General features: G+C 31.6%; 2 protein-coding genes across 5 annotated transcripts in view; one reads left to right on the forward strand and one right to left on the reverse strand.

The window, feature by feature from the left end:
- LOC117167336 (probable multidrug resistance-associated protein lethal(2)03659) overlaps positions 1 to 17,590 on the forward strand; it is a 59,115-nt gene extending 41,525 nt beyond the window's left edge. For all 3 annotated transcript variants that reach the window (XM_033352210.1, XM_033352195.1, XM_033352203.1), the window contains 4 exons: positions 7,277 to 8,759; positions 13,320 to 13,534; positions 16,102 to 17,174; positions 17,259 to 17,590. In XM_033352210.1, coding sequence (XP_033208101.1) covers positions 7,277 to 8,759; positions 13,320 to 13,534; positions 16,102 to 17,174; positions 17,259 to 17,405 — 2,918 coding nt within the window. In that variant the 3' untranslated portion in view covers positions 17,406 to 17,590. The remainder of the gene's footprint in view (positions 1 to 7,276; positions 8,760 to 13,319; positions 13,535 to 16,101; positions 17,175 to 17,258) is intronic.
- Positions 1 to 21,835, reverse strand: part of LOC117167351 (probable multidrug resistance-associated protein lethal(2)03659) — a 199,681-nt gene that overhangs the window by 139,712 nt on the left and 38,134 nt on the right. The gene's annotated exons all lie outside the window — the stretch shown is intronic.

Here is a 21,835-nt window from a genome sequence, read left to right on the forward strand (position 1 = left end):
CCTGTTTTGCCTGCTCTGTACTTGGTGCATTTATTGTATTCTGTATCGTTGATTCTGTCCCTGTTTTTTCCGAAGCTTTGAATATCTCATCTATCTTTTTGTGATTTTGAGCTTCTCTTACTAGTTTTTCTTCTTTTGGTGGTCTTCCTCTACCCCGTTTTTTCGTCTCGTCTGTCTTATCTAGGTTATTTTCAGTTGTTTCAGTTTTGTAAGTCTTGTCTCTATCGATATCGGTATTTTTATTAAACTTCGCTCCATCTGCTGCTGTTACACCTAACTTCGTGACCAGTTCCTTGTTTCCCTCGTTTTCTGCCATTTTAATACTTTTTCGATCTAACCTATAAATTTTAACCCCTTACGTTTATCGCCAATAATAAAATACAAATACCTTTTTAAACGTCACTTTTTAATCTGACTTATCAGCGTACTTTTATTGCACTTAATAATCACCACTCTCACCATATAATATCATACAATAACCGTAATTCTTTATAAATACTTTCGTCGATATGAACACACATTCGCACACTTCCACTCCACCTAACCAAGTCCTACATTACTTAACTAAGCAGCTGGGAAACTTTGAGGTTAGAATTGGAGGTTTCAATAAACTACTTTAAACAACTTTTTTAGAATAAATAATCAATTAAACGGCAAGGTTGTGTCTTATAAACAATATTTTTAATATATAACTAAAATAATACTACGACATTTTATTACAAATACAGCGAAAGTGACCGTTTTAGTAATGGAAACGCAATTTCGCAGCTCAAGTTCAAGTGTCCGAAACTGAGACAGTCAGCGACAGCTCTTCACGGTTTAGGCAACTTCGCAAAAAATTGGTTGAAATGCGGAACATTCGAATATTCATAAGTTATAGAATATAGATAGTTGTCGAGATATTTGCATCACACCACATCAGAATGTTAAACATTTATTTACTTATTTCACATTTACCATATATGAATCTTAAATTTACAAAAACTAACACTCACGTTTTATCTTATCAAAGTTGCCTTTACCAAAAATGCGGGTATTGAAATTCTAATCATTTGGATGTTTGTGATGCAAATGGCTATACGCGAATTACGGAGTTTGTTTCTAATACGTGAACTTCCTGCAGCCATTAGCATGTGCACTGAATAAGTTGAATGTCACTGACGCTTAATTCAGTGTAAATCTTATAATTCCTGTACAGGATAATCTAATGAAACTACTAGTTGTGTTCAAAAAATAAGGTGACTTTATGCTTTTCTCAAAAAATATTTATTTATTCCTCAATATTTATGTTGTCCCCTTCAAAGTAATCCCCCTCAGATATAATACACTTGTGCCAACGCTTTTTCCAATCATCGAAGCACTTCTGATAATCATTTTGTGGTATAGCCTTGAGTTCTTTCAGCGATGGAGTTTTTATCTCCTCAATCGTTGAAAATCGATGTTCTTTCATGGGTCTCTTCAGTTTTGAGAAAAGAAAAAAGTCACTGGGGGCCAAATCCGGTGAATATCATTATTGACTTCATTCAACATCTCCTGAGCGATGGTCATGCGATGGATCTTTTGATCAAAATTAAGCAGTTTTGGAACAAATTTCGCTGACAGCCCAAAACGTCCGATATGTCAACCGATATGCCAACATATTCAGCAACTTCTCTGATGGTAATTCGGCGATTTTTCAACACCATTTCTTTCGACGTGCTGGGACGTCTAGGGCGAGGTTCGTCTTCGACATCCTCTCGGCCTTCTTGGAACAGCTTGTACCACTTATACATATTTTTCTTACTCGGAGTAGACTCACCGTATGCAACTGTCAACATTTCAAGAGTTTTAGAGCACTGGATTCCATTTTTCACACAAAATTTAATGCAAACTCTTTGCTCCATTTTTTTCGAAAGAAGAAAATCGCCGAGCACACCAAGCCCTTCTAACCTTTTACGCCTCTGCCAGAAAAACAACACGAGCTATATAGTCAAAACTGTGAACATATGATCGTGACGAGTGTACCAACGCAATAAAACCAAAAATTTAAAACTTGAATGTACGTAGCCCGCGAAAATTGAAAAGTCACCTTAATTTTTGAACACACCTCGTACTTTAAAAAGAGAATTACAACTAAATAACCATTGAATTTATAAATAAATTGGCGCATCAATGATAATATATTACAATATTATTTAATTTGAATTTCTGTAATTTTTTAATAATCAGCATTGTGCTATTCAAACTTATTATCTCATACTTCTCATTCGAAACAATTAATTCTTTAAATTTTTAATCTGCATAGTCCACTCAGTTGAACACAGCCTGAGGTAACCTACAATTGGCAGATTCACGCTTATTGAAAATTACTATGTGCGCATTGGGTGTGATCTTTTAAGAACTTCATTTCATATTGAATCTCAACCCATTAACCCATTAAGCACATTAACGATCATAGAATGGTCATAGGAATTATTTCAGGTTAGTCAGTCTCATTCAACTCTATTCACTCAGGATTTTAACGATGTGGAATGGCAGATTTGAAGCACTGCGCACAGGTAACCGATTAAAAATGTGGCCAACCGATTGCATTTTTATTCTTTTAATCTGCAAATGACAGATACGCAATTCAAAGCGACTCACTTTCTATCGTTTCTTTTTTCCTGAGCAGTAATGGTCGATTTACCTTATATTTTCACTAAAAATATGTATCTAAGTGAACATTTTATTGGGGATTAGTTGTTCTTGTCTAGTAAAAGTCAGCACAAGTTTCAGATTATAGAAATTAACATTTTTGAAATTTTTCAAGTAACAAAATGTTTCTAAATGAAAAAAGTTCATTTCTACCGGAAATATACTAGCATATCACAGGGCAACTTTCAGCTTATCAAAATTCGCGTTTTTTTTTTAATTTTGGGTGTGGTTGCCTATATAAATTTGATGTAAAGGGCACAATCGTGCGTAAATGTAGCACAATCTTTGTTTTTTCAGAAAATAAAAATGTTGATGCTGGCCCTAAACTTGTTTTTTAAATTCTGGCTCAAATTGAGACTTTTGCGATAAATCGGTTGCAGAACAATAAGAGTAAAAATCTAACACAATCTAGCATAATTCAGCACAAGATTCGGATTTTGGAAAATTCAAAATGGCGATGCCAGCTTTTTGGACATAGCCTTCACACCATTAACTTTGTATTCTCAGTGTCAATAACGTACGTCTAAGTTTATAAATTCCGAAAGTAAAGTATCTCCCTATTGAAAATTAATGACCGCGTTAATTCAATCCAATATTCCTCGACAAAACCCTGTGTTAGTGCACTGAAATTCGGAATTGCAGATGGTTTGATCGAATATTCCACGGCAGGTGCACGTTTAAAGTTTACCTTGTCGAGGAACGCGCGTGACTTGAACGTATATCGACTTAGGTGCGTCTGAAACGCATATAAATATGTCAGTTAAAAAGTAATGGAAAATAAATCTGCAAAATGGAGGGTCATCCTGGAAATATGCACAAAATTTACGTATGCTTAAAAGATACTATTCCATGTTTTAAGTTAACAAGAATGCTCCGTGAATGTGACTGCTTCAAATTCTTGCTTTTAAATAAGATACAAAAATAATTTAACGATGAAGTACAGATCTGGCGAGATCTGGCGTAGCGGTCAATTGTTTTATATGCGAGATAGTATAAGGAATCAAATCGCGTGATCAGAGCTTCCACTTCTTTCCACCTTTTCTTGCAAGAAGACATCAAGTGAACTCGCTTACGCGCATGACAAATCTATGGAGGAAACTTATTCTTTTGTCCACATCTCGTAGCATATATAGGGTGTTTTTTCGTGATCAGCGGCCTTAAAACCCCTTCATTATTGACTTTATAGTAAACAGCACTAACTTTTCAATAAAAAAATTAAGTTAAGAGTTAAAAATTCACTTAATTTTCGCTATCAGTGTCCTCAAAACGCCCTCCGCGATTAATTTTAGCGAAAGACACCAACTTTTTCATCAAAACAGTCCGCCATTTTCAATATTGGCTGTTGAAATTTTTTAAGTGGACTTTCGTAACAAGCGACCCCAAAAACCCTTGAATATAAAATTATTTAAAAAATTGCTCGCTGCGCGGCCACATTCTCATTGCGCGCTGCGTGTGCGGTGCGGCGCGTCGCTCTAATTTTAATCGCGCTCGCGGCGCTTGGGTATGCTCTCGCGCTTTGCGCTTGTTTTCGTACGTTTAATGCATAAACTTTAACTCATTTTTCTTAATGTGATAAATATTATAACTTAAATCGAAACTCGCCCTTTGCGCTCAATTATTGTGTCCAATTGCAAAAATTCATCAAGATAATTTGTAAATCTCGTTCAAGTCTACTAAAAAATAACGCTTTAAGCTTACGGATCTCTTAGAAATAAAAATGGTATATTTTTGAAAATGATTCGACTCTTAACATTTTTATCTAATCAACAAATTTCATGAGAATAGTTTCGAAATACATATATTTCATATCTAGTAAAAATTTGGATTTATATTTCTTAGCCTATTAAACAAATTTTTTCTTTATTTTGAAAATTTTCAAAATGCTGAAGAGCATATAACTTTTTAAATTTTTTATCGAAATTAAAAAATTTGATATCTATTGAAGAATTACACTCTTATGAATGAGAACGTAAAAATATCGACTTTCTGAGTTTTGCGCAGGAGTTTTGGATTGTGGACTATTGTCGACCGTTTTAACGATCGTTTTAAGGGTAGTTTAATAACCATATTAAGGACATTAATATGATTTAAATTAAATTGGCCGTTTATTTTGAATCCTCTCTCAATGCTCGCTTCAGTCGTTTCAATGCTCGCCGCTCTTCTCTATTTAATCCACTTAGTAACAACTCTTATCTATTTTCTAAACACAAATTTTAAGAACGTAAAGTCTCCTCTAAATAATATTTTAACTTTTTTTCAATGGCATTCATTTTTTTATTTGAAAAAAACAAGCGTCCAGTTACAAATAATAAAAAATCGAAATTTAATCATTTTGGGCTAGCCTATTGGCTATGGAGAAAATAATAAAAGAGGTAAGCCAAAAATGTGTAATCTCTTAAGTATGAGTGATGTGTAACCTCTCAAGTATCTTAACTGTTGTATTCGATGTCTATGTGAATTAGGACCTACCGAAAAAAGTGGTTATGCTTTTCTTTTTCGATGAGCTGAAAAGTTTTTTGTACGTACGAAAATGACTTTCTGAGATTTTGAGAAAAAAGTTCTCTTAAAAGAGAGAATTCTTTTAGCGCGGCTAAAATCACGAAAAATGGTTCACCAATACAAAATATTTTGTGTTTTTTGGTGTTACACCATGCATTTGGAATACATTTTTTCAAGTAAAAAAAAAACATAGTATTTTTATATTTGTATAAAATGTTTATCAGGGCGTATCGAAAAAATAAAGAGTTGTTTGCTCGAATTTCTAAAGCAATGAAAACTTTCTTTTGGGAGTCAAAAATATTGCCCTAAAGTTTTATAAAAAAAAAATTCCTTCTGTCTCCGCATCATAGATATAGGTAAAAATATCAAAAAACGAAGCACTTTTTCCAATTTGAAAAGCAAAAATTCAATGTGTGTGATATACATTAATGAGAATGTATTTGCAATACATTGCCGTGCGAGTTTTAGGCCACCTCTTTTTTTATGACTGAGTAAATTCTCTCAATTTTAATTATACCCGAGCTAAAAAAAAATTCTCTTTCGAAGATTGATTGTTTTCGAAATTCTGTATAAAATAAGCCCAGGATGAAGCCAATTTGTCAATAACCAATAATAATATCGAAATAATAAATACTATAATAAATAATAAATAATAATAACGAAATAATCAATATTTTACAATGTGCTTGGGCTCATTTTTAAGCTATTTTTTCATTGTATCACACCAGCTTACAAGTATAAATTGTAAAAAATTTCTTTTCGAATTGCAAGAACTTGAAGTAGTAATAAAGAAGTTGGAAAAATTTGAAAACATCTTATCTGTAGGCAAATCAGAATAAAAGTTAAATAAATATATCTTTTGAGGAAATTACATAGAAACTTCATGATTATATGTTTTATATATTTTACAAAAATATTTTTGTTATCAAAAATAATATTGACGTTTTTCCAACTTCCTTGCTACAACTTCAAGTTCTTGCGAATCAAAAAGAAAATGTTTACGATGTATATTGACAAGCATTTGTGACACGGTGAAAGAAAAAGCTTCAAAAAGAGCCCAAGAACATTGAAAAATGTTAAGTATTTCGAAAGTTATTGCAAATTTAAGAAAACATTGAAATTTACACTATTTTAGCAATATCTTATTAAAAACTAGACAAATTGGCTTCACCCTGGGCTTATTTTATACACAATTTCGAAAACAATCTTTTAAAGAGAAATTTTTTTAGCTCTAGCATAATTAAAATTAAGAGAATTTATGCAGTCATGAAAAAAGAGGAGGCCTAAAATTTTTGCACGGCAGTGTATGTTACAAAAATAATAAATAAGGAATGTTGGCATTTAAATAATTTGTATTGACTTAGAATTGCAAAAAAATATTTTAAAGTGATATATTGCTCTTTGTTTGACAATTAAATTAATTTTTGGTATATAAATTACCAGAAAAATAGTTCTGCGAAAGGGGATTTGTACCTACTTAGCAAACAATTGATAAGAATCAATAAAAAATGAATAAACTATTATTAACTAATGGTTAATTATTTAATTAAAATTGATTAAAATCATTTTTTGTTATGTATATGCAAACCTTGACTTGTTTCGAACTGTTTTTTCTGATCATTTATATACCGAAAATTAATTTTATTGTTGAAAAATGAGCAAAATTTCACTTTTAAATATTTTCGTGTAGTTTAAAGTCAAGAAAACTTATTTTAATGTCAACATTCCTTATATATTATTGTTGCAACATATTGCGAATACACTCCCATTAATGTATATCATACATTATATGGATAAATAGTCTAGAACCTTACCGTGACTCTAAGAAAATAGCGAAAAAGTCGATTTTTCAAACTTCAAAGTCAATTAGGGAAGATAAAAATATTTTAACAGAATTATCGCTATACAGGTATGATTCGGCTTGCTTTGAACTATTTTCATTGATAATTTAAATCCGAAAAAAATGTTAACTGTTCAAATTTGAAGAAGTGCTTCGTTTTTGAGATTTTTAGCTATATCTATGATGCGGAAACAGAAGGAATTTTTCAATGAAACTTTAGCAAACAACTTTTTTTCGATACGCCCTAATGTTTATTTTCTTCAGGTATTCAGCGTATCGCCAAAGCCATGGCATCCATAAAGCGAATTGAAGACTTTATGGAATTGGAAGAAATTCATCATCTAAAGTCTGAGGAATCTAAGAAACATACCAATGGTTTTTATTCCAAAAACACTTCATTATCAACATCAGACATAGGCGTCTCCGTAAATGGTGAGACCGCCAAATGGTCCAGAGATACTCATGAGAAACCACGGAACATCAGCTTTAATGCTCAAAATGAAAATGTATCTGCTATTGTAGACCAAAATACCAAACCAGAAATTGCAGTCACAATAAAAAATGCGACAGCCAAATGGTCCAAAGATTCATCTGATGATACCCTGAAAAACATAAATTTTTCTGCAAAGCGCGGAGAATTAACTGCAATTATAGGTCAAGTCGGTGCTGGCAAAACTAGCCTATTCAATGTAATTCTCCAGGAACTGCCACTAATCTCAGGAAAACTGGAGGTCCACGGGAAAGTAGTCTATGTCAGTCAAGAACCTTGGATTTTTGCGTCTAGCATAAGGCAAAACATTCTCTTTGGCCAGCCAATGAACAAAGGGCGATATGACAAAGTCCTGAGAGTGTGTCAATTGGAGAAAGATTTTATTATGTTCCCGCACAAGGATCAGACAATTATAGGGGAAAAGGGTATAAATTTGAGTGGAGGTCAACGAGCGAGGATTAATCTTGCCCGAGCTGTTTATGCAGAAGCTGATGTTTATCTTCTCGATGATCCACTATCAGCAGTTGACGCGCACGTGGGTAGATCTCTTTTCGAAGAGTGTGTCTGTGATTACTTGAAGGAAAAAACAATCATCTTGGTCACCCATCAGCTTCAGTACTTGAACTCCGTTGACCGTGTCTATGTTCTAAGCAATGGAAGAGTGGAAGTTGAAGGAAGCTTCCAGGCACTTAGAAACTCGGGTTTAGACTTTTTGTCTGTGCTTCAAGCTACAGAGGAAACTGAGGAGAAAGAAGAGGATGAAAAAGATGTGAAGTCTCTGATGAGTGAGGCTGAATTGGGAGACGTAACTTCTGACCATGAAAGAGAAGAAGTTGCAGAGCATAGAACAACTGGAAAAATTTCGAGTCAAGTTTACTGGTCCTACTTTAAGGCTGTCGGTAGCCTTTCCTTTGTATTACTTATGCTTGGCCTCAGCATTGTACAACAGATTATTGCGTCCAGTGGAGATTATTTTGTGTCATATTGGGTCAATGTGGAGGAAGCTAGAAATATTAGTGATAATATTAGTACTTATTTGAATTATACGGAAGAAGAAATGAAGGATAGACTGTGGTACGTGTACGTGTACAGTGGATTGATTGTAGCAACGGTTATCTCTGTTTATGTAAGGACATTTGTCTACTTTGAAATGTGCCTGATGTCCTCTAAAAATTTGCATTCTTCGATGTTTTACAACATCATCAGAGCAACAATGTCCTTTTTTCACACTAATCCATCTGGAAGGATCATGAACAGGTTACTATCGGTATTTTTCGTATTTCATACAGAAGCGGCGGAACCTTTTTTCTCTAGGTGGGGGCGGGAGAATAAACTCAGAAGATACCACTCAAATTTAGAATTGGGGATAGGTTTAAAAGATTTTACAAAGACTTCGAATATTTTCCAAAGATTTCTATAATTTCAGAAATATTTAAAAATCATTTTTAATAATTTGCAGATTTCTAAAAATTTCAGAAAGATTTGAAATATTTATCATAAGAATTTTATTGGTTTCTCAAAGATTTCACAGTTTTCAAATATTTCGAAAAGGCTCGAAAGATTTTACAAAGACTTCCATGATTTCCCAAACATTTCAATAACTTCCAAAATATTACCAAATATTTCAAAAATATTTGTAATATTTCGCTGGTTTCTAAAGATTTCAGAAACATTTTACAAATGTTTCACAAACACTTCAATGTGTTCTCAAAGATTTAACAGTTTTTAAATATTTCGCAAAGATGTTGGTTACATTAAAAGATTTTACAAAGACTTTCATTATTTCACAAAGCTTTCAATAATTTTACAAATATTACAAAATACGTCAAAAATATTTTAAATATTTCGCAGATTTCTAAATATTTCAGAAAGATTTCACAAAAACTTTCGATTGATTTAAAAGATTTCAATGATTTCCCAAAGATATCCAAGATTTCAGAAAGGTTTCAAACTTTTCGCAAAGATTTTGGATAGATTAAAAATATTTTACAAAGACATCATTGATTTCCCAAAGACTTCAATAATTTCACAAATATTTCCAAAATTTCAAAGATTCTTTGCAAATTTTTCCAAGGATTTCAGAAAGATTTCAATGATTTACCAAAAATATAAAAGGTTTCAAATATTTCGCAGAGTTCGCATGTATTTAAAAGATTTTACAAAGGCATCAATGATTTCCTAAAGATTTCACAAAGATTTCAATAATTTCAAAAATATTCCCAAAAATTTCTCAAATATTAAAAACATTTCTTAAATATTTCACAAAGATTAGAATGATTTTCCAAAAGTTAAAAAAGTCGCAAAGATTTCGGATAGAATTAAAAGGTTTCACAAAGATTTCAATAATTTCAAAATTGTTTTAAAAATATTTAAAAGTTTTCAATGATTCGCCAAACATTTCACAAATAATTTAAATATTTTGCAAAGATTTCGGATAGTTTTAAAAGATTTCACATAGACTTAAATGATTTCGCAAAAATTTCAAAAATATACCAAATATATCAACAATTTTCTAAAAGGCCCTGGCGGACCGAAGAATCCGAATAGGAGCCTCTATAAAGTACCCATAAAGGCCCAATTGAGTCCACATTCGGTTCCTTTTTAAAAAACTCAAAAAAAAACAGCAAGATCAACTTTTAAATTGTTGAAATTCGGATTCTACGTTAAATTTTCTATTAGAAACTCACGGAGTAATCGTAATACTTTTTTTTGCAGCGTTAAAAATTTTAAGGAATTTCATTAACTTCTGCTGAAGGTGACTTCAAGCGCACCCATAGTATGTTGCGCGCGAAGTTTAAAAATAAAATTCTCTCTCACTTGTATCGCAGCGTTGTTGTCTGAGGTTTCCACTGCGTGGCGCTAGCATCCAGACAAAATTCTTAAAGTTACCGACGGAACGCTTATTAACTGCTACTAAAAGAAGATGCACTTGAAGCCACATTCGGCCCATGTAAATGACAGGTATTTTATTTTTTAAAGTTTTTAACACTGCAAGAAAAAGTTTTGCGATTTCTCTGTGAGTTTCTAATGCAAATTTTAACGTAGAATCCGAATTTCAACAATTTAATAGTTGATTTTGCTGTTTTTCTTAGTTTTTTAAAAAGGAACCGAATGGGCACCCAATGGGGGGTCTTTACGTGTACTTTGTAGAGGCTTCATTCTGTTCTTTCGGTCCGCCAGGGGATTTTAATTATTTCCCAAACATTAAAAAGATTTCAAATATTTCGCAAAGATTTCACATATTTTATAAAAATTTCCGATTGATTTCAAATTAACTGATTTCCCAAAGATTTTCAAAGGTTTCAATGATTTCTCAAAGATTTAACAGTATTTAAATATTTCGCAAAGGTTTCGTATAGATTAAAAATATTTCGCAAAGATTCACATATTTCACAAAAATTTCCGATTGATTTAAAATATTTCAATGATCTCCCAAAGATATCCAAGATTTCACCAAGGGTTCAAACATTTCACAAAGAGCTTGAATAGATTGAAAATATTTTACAAAGGCATCAATGATTTCCCAAAGATTTCAATAATTTCACAAATATAACCAAATATTTCCAAGGATGTCAGAAAGATTTCAATGATTTACCAAAAATATAAAAGGTTTCAAATATTTCGCAAAGAATTGGCATAGATTAAAAAGATTTTACAAAGACATCAATGATTTCCTAAAGATCTCACAAAGATTACAATAATTTCACAAATATTTCAAAAATATTAAAAACATTTCTTATAGATTTCACAAAGATTAGAATGATTTGCTAAAGGTTAAAAAAAGTCGCGAACATTTCGGATAGAATTAAAAGATTTCAGTAAGACTTCAGTGAATTTCTAAAGATTTCACAAAGATTTAAATCATTTTTATGAATGTTATTCTAAAGATTTCGCAAATATTTCACAGATTTCACTAATTTCAAAATTGTTTCAAAAATATTTCAACGATTTCAATGATTCGCTAAACATTTCACAAAGAATTTAAATATTTCGCAAAGATTTCGGATAGTTTTAGAAGGTTTCACATAGACTTTAATGATTTCATAAAGATTAAAAAAATATACCAAGTACATGAAAAATATTTTAAAAGGGTTTTATTATTTCGCAAACATTTAAAAGTTTTCGGATATTTTGCAAAGATTTCTGATAGATTACAAAATTTCACGAAGGCATACATGATTTCCCAAAGATTTCAGTAATTTAAAAAATATTTCAAAAATACTTCGAAGATTTTACAAAGATTTCAACAAATTAAAAAATGTGCAAATAGTTCAAAAATATATTGAAAGGATTTTAATTATTTCCCAAACATTTTGAACGAATTTTAATTAGTTTCCAAACATTTCAAAGATTTCGAATATTTCGCAAAGATTTCACATATTTCACAAAAATTTCCGATTGATTTAAAAGATTTCAATGATTTTCCAAAGATATCCAAGAATTCATAAAGGTTTCAAACATTTCACAAAGATTTTGTATAGATTAAATATATTTTACAAGGACATCAATGATTTCCCATAGATTTTAATAATTTCACAAATATTCCCAAATATTTCCAAAATATTTTCAAAGATTCTTTGCAAATGTTTCTTGAAGATTTCACTAAGATTAGAATGATTTCCCAAGCGTTAAAAAAAGTTGCAAAGATTTCGGATAGAATTAAAAGATTTCATTAAGACTTCAATGCGTTTTAAAAGATTTCACAAAGATTTAAATAATTTTTATGAATATTACCAAATATTTGAAAAATATAAAAAATATAAAAAAATGTCTCAAAAATATTTCGAAGATTTGTCAAATATTTCAAAAATATACAAATACTTCTAAAATATTTTAGAAGGATTTAAATTGTTTCACAAACATTTCAACGATTTCCAATATTCCGCAAAGATTTCACAAAGATTTTGGATGTATTAAAAAATTTCACAAAGGCATAAATAATTTCCCGAAGATTTCAATAATTTCACAAATGTTTCAAAAATATTTCGAAGATTTCGAAAGTTTTCACAAAGATTTCAATGATTTCTGAAAGATTTCAAATATTTCATAAGATTTAAACAATTTCACAAATATTATCAAATATTGTGAAAATATTTTAATTACTTTATAAAGATTTCAATGATTTTCTAAAGATTTAACAAAGATTTCAAATGTTTCGCAAAACATTCGGATAGTTTAAAAAGATTTCACAAAGACTCCGATTTTCCACAGATTTCAAATATTTCAAAAATATTTTTAATATTTTATAAAAATGCCAACTATTTTCAAAATATTGGAAGTATTTCGTAAAAATTTTAGATAGATTTAAAAGATTTCACACAGATTTAAAGGATTTTTCAAATATTCCAATCATTTCAAAAATTCGATTAAATTTTTATAAAAAATTCGATTAAACATTTATAAAATATTTGAAATATTTCGCAGAGATTTCTCAAAGATTGCAATGATTTTTCAAAGCCATAAAAACATTTGAAAAGTTTTGCAAAAGATTTCGGATAGATTTAGAAGATTTCACGGATATCAATGATTTGTCAAAGATTTCAACAATTCCACAAATATTTCAAAATATTTCAAAAATATTATAATTGTTCGACAAAGATTTAAATGTTTTCCCAAAGATTTTAAAGACCTTCTAAAGATTTCAAATATTTTACAAAGATTTCAGATAAATTTTTGGAAAAATTCAAACTATCTGATGAATTTAATCATTCTATTTCAGAGGGGGCATTGCTCTGATGTGCTCCCTATGGCTCTGCCGCCTCTGGTTTCATATCTATACTAGAATATTTTTTTCAACTTTCTGTATTCTCTTGGTAGGTTTTCCAAGGACATTGGATTGGTTGATAGGTACTTACCGCTGAGCATGAACGATGTTTTGGAAATTTTTCTTTTCCTCGTAGCAGTTATGATCATGACGACAATTGTCAATTTCTGGTTGGTCATACCTACTGTTATCACAGGATTCTTATTTTACTTTTTGAAGTCGATTTACATTAAGACAAGTAGAAGCGTAAAACGTCTAGAGGGAATCAGTAAGTATGAATAACTTTTTTTGTTGCATTCCATTTTTTATATCGTTGTATTGAACTATTTTGTTGAAAATTAGTTTTTTAAAATAAATTTTTAAAATGAAAATTCAAATATCCTCTTTTTGGGCAAAAATTGATCAGTTTTAGTTGAAAATTTAAGTCTCTCGTTCAAAATTCATGCATTTCGTTAAAAACTTATTCTTTTTGGCCGAGTTTCATTATTTTTTATTACATATTTTAATGTTTTTCGGTTGAAATATCAACTAATTAATTTTTGGTTGCTGATTTATCTTTTTTAATGAAGATTTCGTTAATTGGTTGAGAGTTACTCTTTTGTTGAACATTAATTTTTTGTTTATTAAAGATTCAACATTTTAATTGAAAATGCATCTCCTTGATTGCAAAATTAGCTATTTTGTTGAATATTTGTTTTTTATTTAGCTGAAAATTAATTTTTTTCCTGAAAATTGAACTATTCCAATTGCTACTTTAACTACTTTGTTCACAATTTGTTTTCTTTATTGTAGAGAATTTTTTACTGTAAATATAACTATTAAATATTTGGTTGAAAAATTATCTTTTTTAGTTGAAAATGTTGATTTTTTCGGTAGAAACTATTCTTCTGGGCTAAAAAATAATCTTTTTATTGGAAATTTCATTATTTTAGTTAAAGATTCATAATTTTAGTTCAAAATTTGTCGCTTTGGTTGAAACTGAATTTTTTAACTGAAAATTTAACTATTCAATTGTTGTTTGACAATTTGTCCTTTTGAGTTAAAATTCATGTCTTTTCTATCAAATTCGTCTTCTTTCGTAAGAATGAATCTTCTATTCCATTTTTGGTTGAAACTTGATATTTTTTAGTTCAAAATTCAGCTATTTATTTGAAAATTGATCTTTTTCTGTTGAAAATCCAAGTATTTGATTGAGAATTATGTATTTTTTTGAAAAATCTTTTGGGTAGAAAATAGTATTTTCTATGTAAAATTCATAAATCTATTTGAAAATCCAAAATTTTTAGTTAAAAATTCAGGAATTTGAAGCATAAGTAGATAAAATAAAATTTTTGTTTGGATTGTGATTCAAATTCATGGACATTAGAGACAAATTTAAGAAATAATTAATTATGTTTTTAGTATTATTTAATTAAATTATCGTGCTAAAATCTTTAAGAATATCGTGTAGTGTTAATTTAATTTCTATAAACTAAACAAGCAAAATTATTTACAATAAATTCGCGAAAAATTATACCTGGAAAAAACCTGGACACCCTGCTTTGAAATTTTAAGAGGTTTGGCTAAAACTTAAAGACCTGTGATACTTCATCGTGCGTTCAATCGGGTACAGTTCCCCCTGCTTTTTGTCCACAAAAATGAAAATTTTTAAAAACTTAATTCGAAGATGCTATAAAGTATCATAACGGACGTCCCCGGACTCTTTTTCGAGAGATAGTAACACAAAATGTATTGTACTAAATGAAAATTGTATGCACCCTACCGAAAGAAATCTCTGAGTCTTCTTTAGCGAAATAGCCTGGCCCATTTGAGTCTATAAACAAAGTCGATTTGAAACAAAATAGTCTCGGAGATAGTTTGAGAGATTTGGGTCCTTTTCAAGATCCTTTTAGTGGTCCTTTTAAGAGTGGTGCGACGGTAATATAATGTTTCTTTTGTAATCGTCACGTACCGGGCGGGCAGAGTTATTTACAGTAGTTGGTCGTGGATAATCCGCTTTCCCTTTTTAAATTTCTCTTCAAATTATTAACACTTATTTTCAATTGATGAATTTTCTCATTATACTTATTTATAATTATAACTTATATACTAATATACAATTTTCTAGTTGAATTAAAAAATGTTGTCTTTTTTGGCGTATCTCATTCCAGTTACGAGAAACGTTCTATTAATTCCAATTTTAAGCATTAAAAAAAAAGTTATATATCTTAAGTCATCGAAACCCGTAGATTCCGAATTATTATGTTTTAGACTGTTAACTATGAAATTTAAAAAAATCTACTTCTAAATTTTAATCCTAAAGCTTAACAAAGGACCCTTGAGTGTCGGCTACTCTATTGAAATAGCCTCTGAGCTTCTTTGACCTAAAGAATTTTTAGTATATACTCAAAGATTCTTTTCGGTAGGAAATGTGCATTATTTTGAGGTTAGAGTCGTTTTTCAGCTATGTCTTCGATAATTTGGAAATTATTCATAAAATAAACTGTTTTGATTGCCTACAAACAAAGTTAGTTCCGGGACATTAGTTACTATGTTTATTTGTAAGTCCAACGTTTTTGACCAAAAATATTGTGTAGTTTGGAAGTGACGCTCTGGAGAATTGTAACACACATAACACACACGTTTTTAGCAAAATCAAAATTTGTTTAATTAACCCTAAAAAAAATGTACAGGAACGTGATTTAGCGTGTTTGCTATCATTCCCTTGATCTTAAAGACAAAATATTGATTAATCTAGAAAAAATCCGGGGAAACCTAAAACTGGTAAAATCGAACATTTTCTAAGTAGCACATGCCTTTAAATATACAAAACTGAACCATATTGATTTTTAACAGCTCGTTCGCCAGTCTTCAGTCACCTGAGTGCAACACTCCAAGGTCTAATAACAGTACGAGCTTTTAAAGCCCAGGAGCTCTTAACAAAAGAATTCGATAATCATCAAGATCACCACTCAGCATCATGGTACCTCTACTTTTCCTGCTCAAGGGCTTTTGGTTATTACTTAGAACTCATCTGTTCAATTTACGTAGGCATTGTCATTTACTCATTCCTTCTATTAGCCGGCGAGAAAGCAGTTGGCGATGTAGGCCTCATCATAACTCAGTGCATCCTGCTATCAGGAATGCTCCAGTGGGGAATTATCCAAACTGCAGAACTCGAAAACCAAATGACCTCAGTTGAGAGAGTCTTAGAATACACGAAAGTGCCACAAGAACCTCCCTTAGAAAGTGAACCGGATAAGAAGCCACCACTAGAATGGCCAACATCAGGTCGTGTTGAATTTAAAAATGTAGGCTTAAGATACAGTGTTGGGGGTGAATTGGTACTGAAAAATTTGAGCTTCGTTGTAGAGCCTAACGAAAAAGTAGGTATCGTGGGAAGAACCGGAGCTGGAAAGTCTTCTTTGATAGCTGCACTTTTCAGGCTGGCAAATATAGAAGGAGAAATCTATATAGATGGTGTGCAAACTGGTAACTTGGGGTTGCATGATTTGAGGTCAAAGATTAGTATTATTCCTCAGGAACCTCTTCTTTTTGCCGGAACACTTCGGGAAAATCTGGATCCTTTTGAGGAGTTTACGGATGAAATGCTGTGGCAATGCCTGTCAGAAGTTGAGCTGAAAGATGATGTCGCTGATGCTGGTCTCTATGGAAAAGTTACTGATGGCGGAGCAAACTTTAGTGTTGGTCAAAGACAATTGTTGTGCCTAGCAAGAGCTATAGTCAGAAATAATAAAATTTTGGTTCTGGATGAGGCAACTGCCAATGTGGATCCCCAAACCGATGGCCTTATTCAGAAAACAATTCGGAAAAGATTTAAGGACTGCACTGTTTTTATTATTGCTCACAGACTTAATACTGTTATGGACTGTGATAAATTCATTGTGATGGATGCAGGGCATATGGTCGTGAGTAGATTTTCCATCTGCTGTTTTCATTTGTTCTATAATGATGTTTTTATAATCTCTCATTCTGTATTTTTTTCTTTACAGGAATTTGATCATCCTTTTTTGTTACTAGACAAGAGAAAAGGTTACTTGTACGAGATGGTACAACAAACTGGTTCTGAAATGGCTGATGTACTCATTAAAATGGCCGAAAGTTCTTATCAAAACAAAATGCCGAATCAGAATATGTAAATAGTTTACCTAAGTAGGTAGAAGTTTCATAGCAGTATAAAACCTTGCTGATCTATGTGATTTATATTTTTATACACAATTATATACTAAATTAACTCAGGAAATTAATTACTCCTGAAAAGTGTTAGAGAAAACTGTGAATTTTTACTCTGAAAATAATCGTCAATTTTTTTATATGGTATGTCTTAGAAATAAATAAAACTTGGTAGATTCTATAATTTTTGTGTAGAAAAATGATTCTTCTGACCCTGAAATCTCTCTCCCTTACACACGGCCCCCCTTCCCAGCAACTAATTCTTCTTACTTTTCTTAATTTATCCATTCTTCTACCATCCCAGTAAGAAGCTTCGAACTGAATACAATTGAAACATTTCCATTGGGTTTCTATCTTATATTTGAATAGCTATTTGTGATACAAGTGCGCAAAATAGGCAATTGACAAAGAGTGTGAAACCTGCAGCATGAGCCGCAGGCTCAAAGTGCGAGTAGACAAGTGCGAATGCTGAAGTCAAATGCTGTAATCACAAGAGTAGCTATTTTTTGCAAAAAAACACCCCAGAAAATAATTTAGCAGATTTTTATTTTAAACATTTATTCAATTAATTCGCGGGATTCTTTGAAATCCATGAATTCCTTCATTTACGTAAATCCCATAGAATTCTTGAATCAAAATGAATCATCGTGAAAGCATAAAATCTATTATCAATTCTTGAATTCCATGAATTAAACAAATTCCACGAATATCATGAATTTGGCGATTTCCGCAAAAACCATAAATTCTGCGAATTCCATGAATTCTATGAGTTCCACAAATCCAGAGAATTTCACGATTTTTCTGAATTCCGCAAATTACACGAATTCTGAAAATTAAACTAATTTCATTAATTCCGCAAATGCCATGAATTTTGAGAATTCCATCATTTCCGTGAACACACATTTTTTAAAGAATATTTTTATTTTGCCGGTGCGCAAAATTACGCATCTTTGAAATGTGCATGCGCGTCCATTGCTTCGATTCGTGGAGTAGACATTTTTCAAAGTGCGCATTCGTCTTTATGATTCCCGCACAGTCTGTTGGATTGAAGTACACCAGGAAAGCTTAACTCCGTACAGCTCGGGGCTCTGTACGGATTTACGAAAGTTCAACGTAGATATACGAGGCGATGTTGTACGTACATATTGCGGGCGCCTGCACCGAAGGAAAAGACGATTTGATGCAATACCGGCATGGAAGTCCTCACTTTCAAGGCGGGTGTTGCAAAAAACTAGTGTCAATGCGTGAGAACGTCCGAAAGTATTATGAGAGCGATTGGAATCGGCGCAGCACTAACGAAACTATTCGAATGCAATTAACCCGCACATCACAAGGTGGGGTGTTTTAGGCACCCCAAGGCCCTATTTTCGCGCATGAGCTAGGCCTAGAGCGTCTCAGGGGGGGTAGAGATCTCAATAGCCTCCTCTTCAGTTGTCATTTGCTCATGGAAATGGGTGATGGTCACTAAATCATGCTACAGATGTTTAGAGGAGCGATAATATGAATTTTCACTCTGCTATTTGGAATATGTGATACCTATATTTTTCATGTTTTTAAGTACCTTTGTATGCTGTTTTTTTATGCTGATGTTTATGAAACTGCATTTTTTGGTCAATATATTATTAACGTTACTGCAAGAAGTTACTTAATCATTTATTATCCTTTATGAAATATATTATGTGTTACGGCCTGTGTAAATAGCCTTTGTGTTTCCTATAACTGAAAAGAATCTAAGAAATTAAATGTTCTCGTTATAATTTAGCAGAAAATGATTGAAAAAGTCCTTTGAATAATTGTATAATTTTGTGAAATATCTTCTAAACAATATTATACCATAAATCATTCGTAATGTGTTTCAAAATGACTGGAGTGTGGAGACACCCCACCTTGTGGTAAATGAGACTCTGTCTCACCTTGTGGTGTGAGGGTTGAAGTGTAGTCGAAGAAGGGACTGAACGAAATGGAATTGATTACAATTCTTTCCTCTGCAAAATATAAAGCTCGCTGAATAAACAGTAATTGGTTTTTACACTTTTTAAACCTATACAAATATAATACACACATTCTTGCACATTATTTTATAACTGTGTCTGGTAGGAAAAATATGAAAACTAATTGATTTAGAAGTATGTATGATAGATACATCTCTTTGGAATAAAGAAATTGTATCAAATAAATATATTGCACATAATATCGTGGGAAATATCGCTCATTTTAAGTTTTGAAAGATTCTCGACAAATCTATTTGCTATGTTTTTATTTAAACGAAATTATTTGCATAAAATATTACATACAAAAAAAACATTTGTACAATGATATAGAGATGCGTGTATGTGTGTGACGTGCGCAGAAGCAAGGGGGCTTATTATAAAAAAATCGAAATCGAGGTTTTTACACCTTTTTTTGATAGTTTTTGAGTTGCTATTTTTAATGAACGATTGAAAAAAAAACACCTCTCACCACACCATCTCCGCGTCTCATCTATATCCTGTCCGTGAGCCGCGTCTACGGCCTATCTCTTTCCGTGAGAATGCAGTGGTAAGTGGAGAGGGAAGATTTCGCGAGTATTCCCGAGGGGCAAATCACTCTCGAATCAGTGTAATTAATGCAAAGAATTACTGTAAATAATGAAGGCAATAGGGAATCATTGTGTATTTTCCGTAACTCGAACGCAAATTTAAGGAAGAGAGTGAAAATAGTGTTCGGAACGTGAATAACGTACGTAATAACGAAAATAGTGTATCGCGCTGTCTCATAAAGCGACCCTTTGCGTGTACAAACAAGTCGACATGACGTCACGCGGCACAACAGTAGGGGAAAAACGTGTCAATGAAAAAGCTATGTATTAACTGTATGAATTTGTATCTCGTACTATTTTGAAACAGTCAGAGAGTAATTAGTTAATTATAATCAATGTTGTAAAATATTTAACGTTGAAAAATAAAGCAAAAATCACAACTTTTGCTGGAGAGTAAGACATAATGACTAGTTTTTGTTTATTTGTTCATTTTGATTTTTTTAAATGTAAAAATGGAAACTATCGATCAAATATTCAAATCTTATAAAGTAATAATCAATTATTGATGAATAAAAATAAAATGACAGGGTGTCTACTGTGCGGAAATTTAAGGAAATCCGGGAATCGTCCAGGAACTTAAAAAATCCAGGAATTGACCTGAGTTTTATTTTTGGCGCAGGAAGAGTATTTCATTTCCTCATAACTTATCGTTTTTTTCTTGTGACTTTGACCTACTTGCGCTACTTTTTTCTTATTTAAAATTCAAATAATAAAAATAAAAAATTTTTGAAATCAATTTTCACATTGCAATCGAGTAAATTACGTATTAGTCTGGTTGAACATTGTTTCACCAGAAAATTTAATTATCAAATTTTTTGCTGACAATTTATCTTTTTAAATGCAAAGTCACCTTTTTTGGTAAAAATTAATCTTCCCAGTTGAAAATTCATTTTCTGGTCGAAATTATTAGTATTCTAGTTACAAATGTATCATTTTATTTATAACTCTGTTTGAAAATGTGACTGCTTTTTAAATATTGGTTTTCTTTATCATGAAAAGTTTTCTTTCACTGAAAATTTGATTACTCAAATTAAACAATTGATTTGTAGCCAATTCATTTGCTAAATTAAAAGTTCATCCAAAATTCGGGTGTAATTGGATTTTTATTATTTTGTATTTTTGGATGTGGGAGTGCTAGGTTGACGTAAGGTATCACCTCCATAAGAAAACTAATTTTTTGAAAAAAGGAGAAGCCCAAAAGTTTTATAAAGCGTACAAAAAAAAATCTCCAAAAAAGACAAAAATTCTGAGCTATGAAGAATTTCGAAATTCGGTTCTGGAGGTGCTAGATTAATGGGCCGTCGAAAATATTGATTTGAAATTCTAATTCTAATTATTTCATCGAGCTGGAAGTCAGAATTATTCGGCCTCGTTCCGCAAAACAAATTCCATATATTTACAAGTTTGTTTACAGATATATTATTAATAAAAGGAACAAAACACGAAAATCTCGACGAAAATACTAATAGGAAATCAAACTCAAATAATTTTACAAACTTAAGAAATAATGAATATAAGGACTCGTCTAAGGACGATAATAGAGTCACTGCGCGCGGTTACTGCGATTAGTGTAAATAGCGCTCATAAGGAGCGTCCGCTAAAAGTCAGATCGCTGCATAGTGCTATCACTGTATTCACACTATGAGTTTACGCGATTTGTAGTATGCCGGTTTCAGTTAAGCGAATAAAGCGCGTACGTTCTTATTAATGTCAATAACGTCAGTAAGGTGTACGTTAAATTTTAACGTTTACACTGATTTGAGAGTGATTAGCCTCTCGAGTATTCCCTCTCTCCTAAAAGTCGCTTCTATCGGGTCA

The sequence above is a fragment of the Belonocnema kinseyi genome, chromosome 1 (genome assembly GCF_010883055.1).
Source record: "Belonocnema kinseyi isolate 2016_QV_RU_SX_M_011 chromosome 1, B_treatae_v1, whole genome shotgun sequence".
NCBI lineage: Eukaryota > Metazoa > Arthropoda > Insecta > Hymenoptera > Cynipidae > Belonocnema > Belonocnema kinseyi.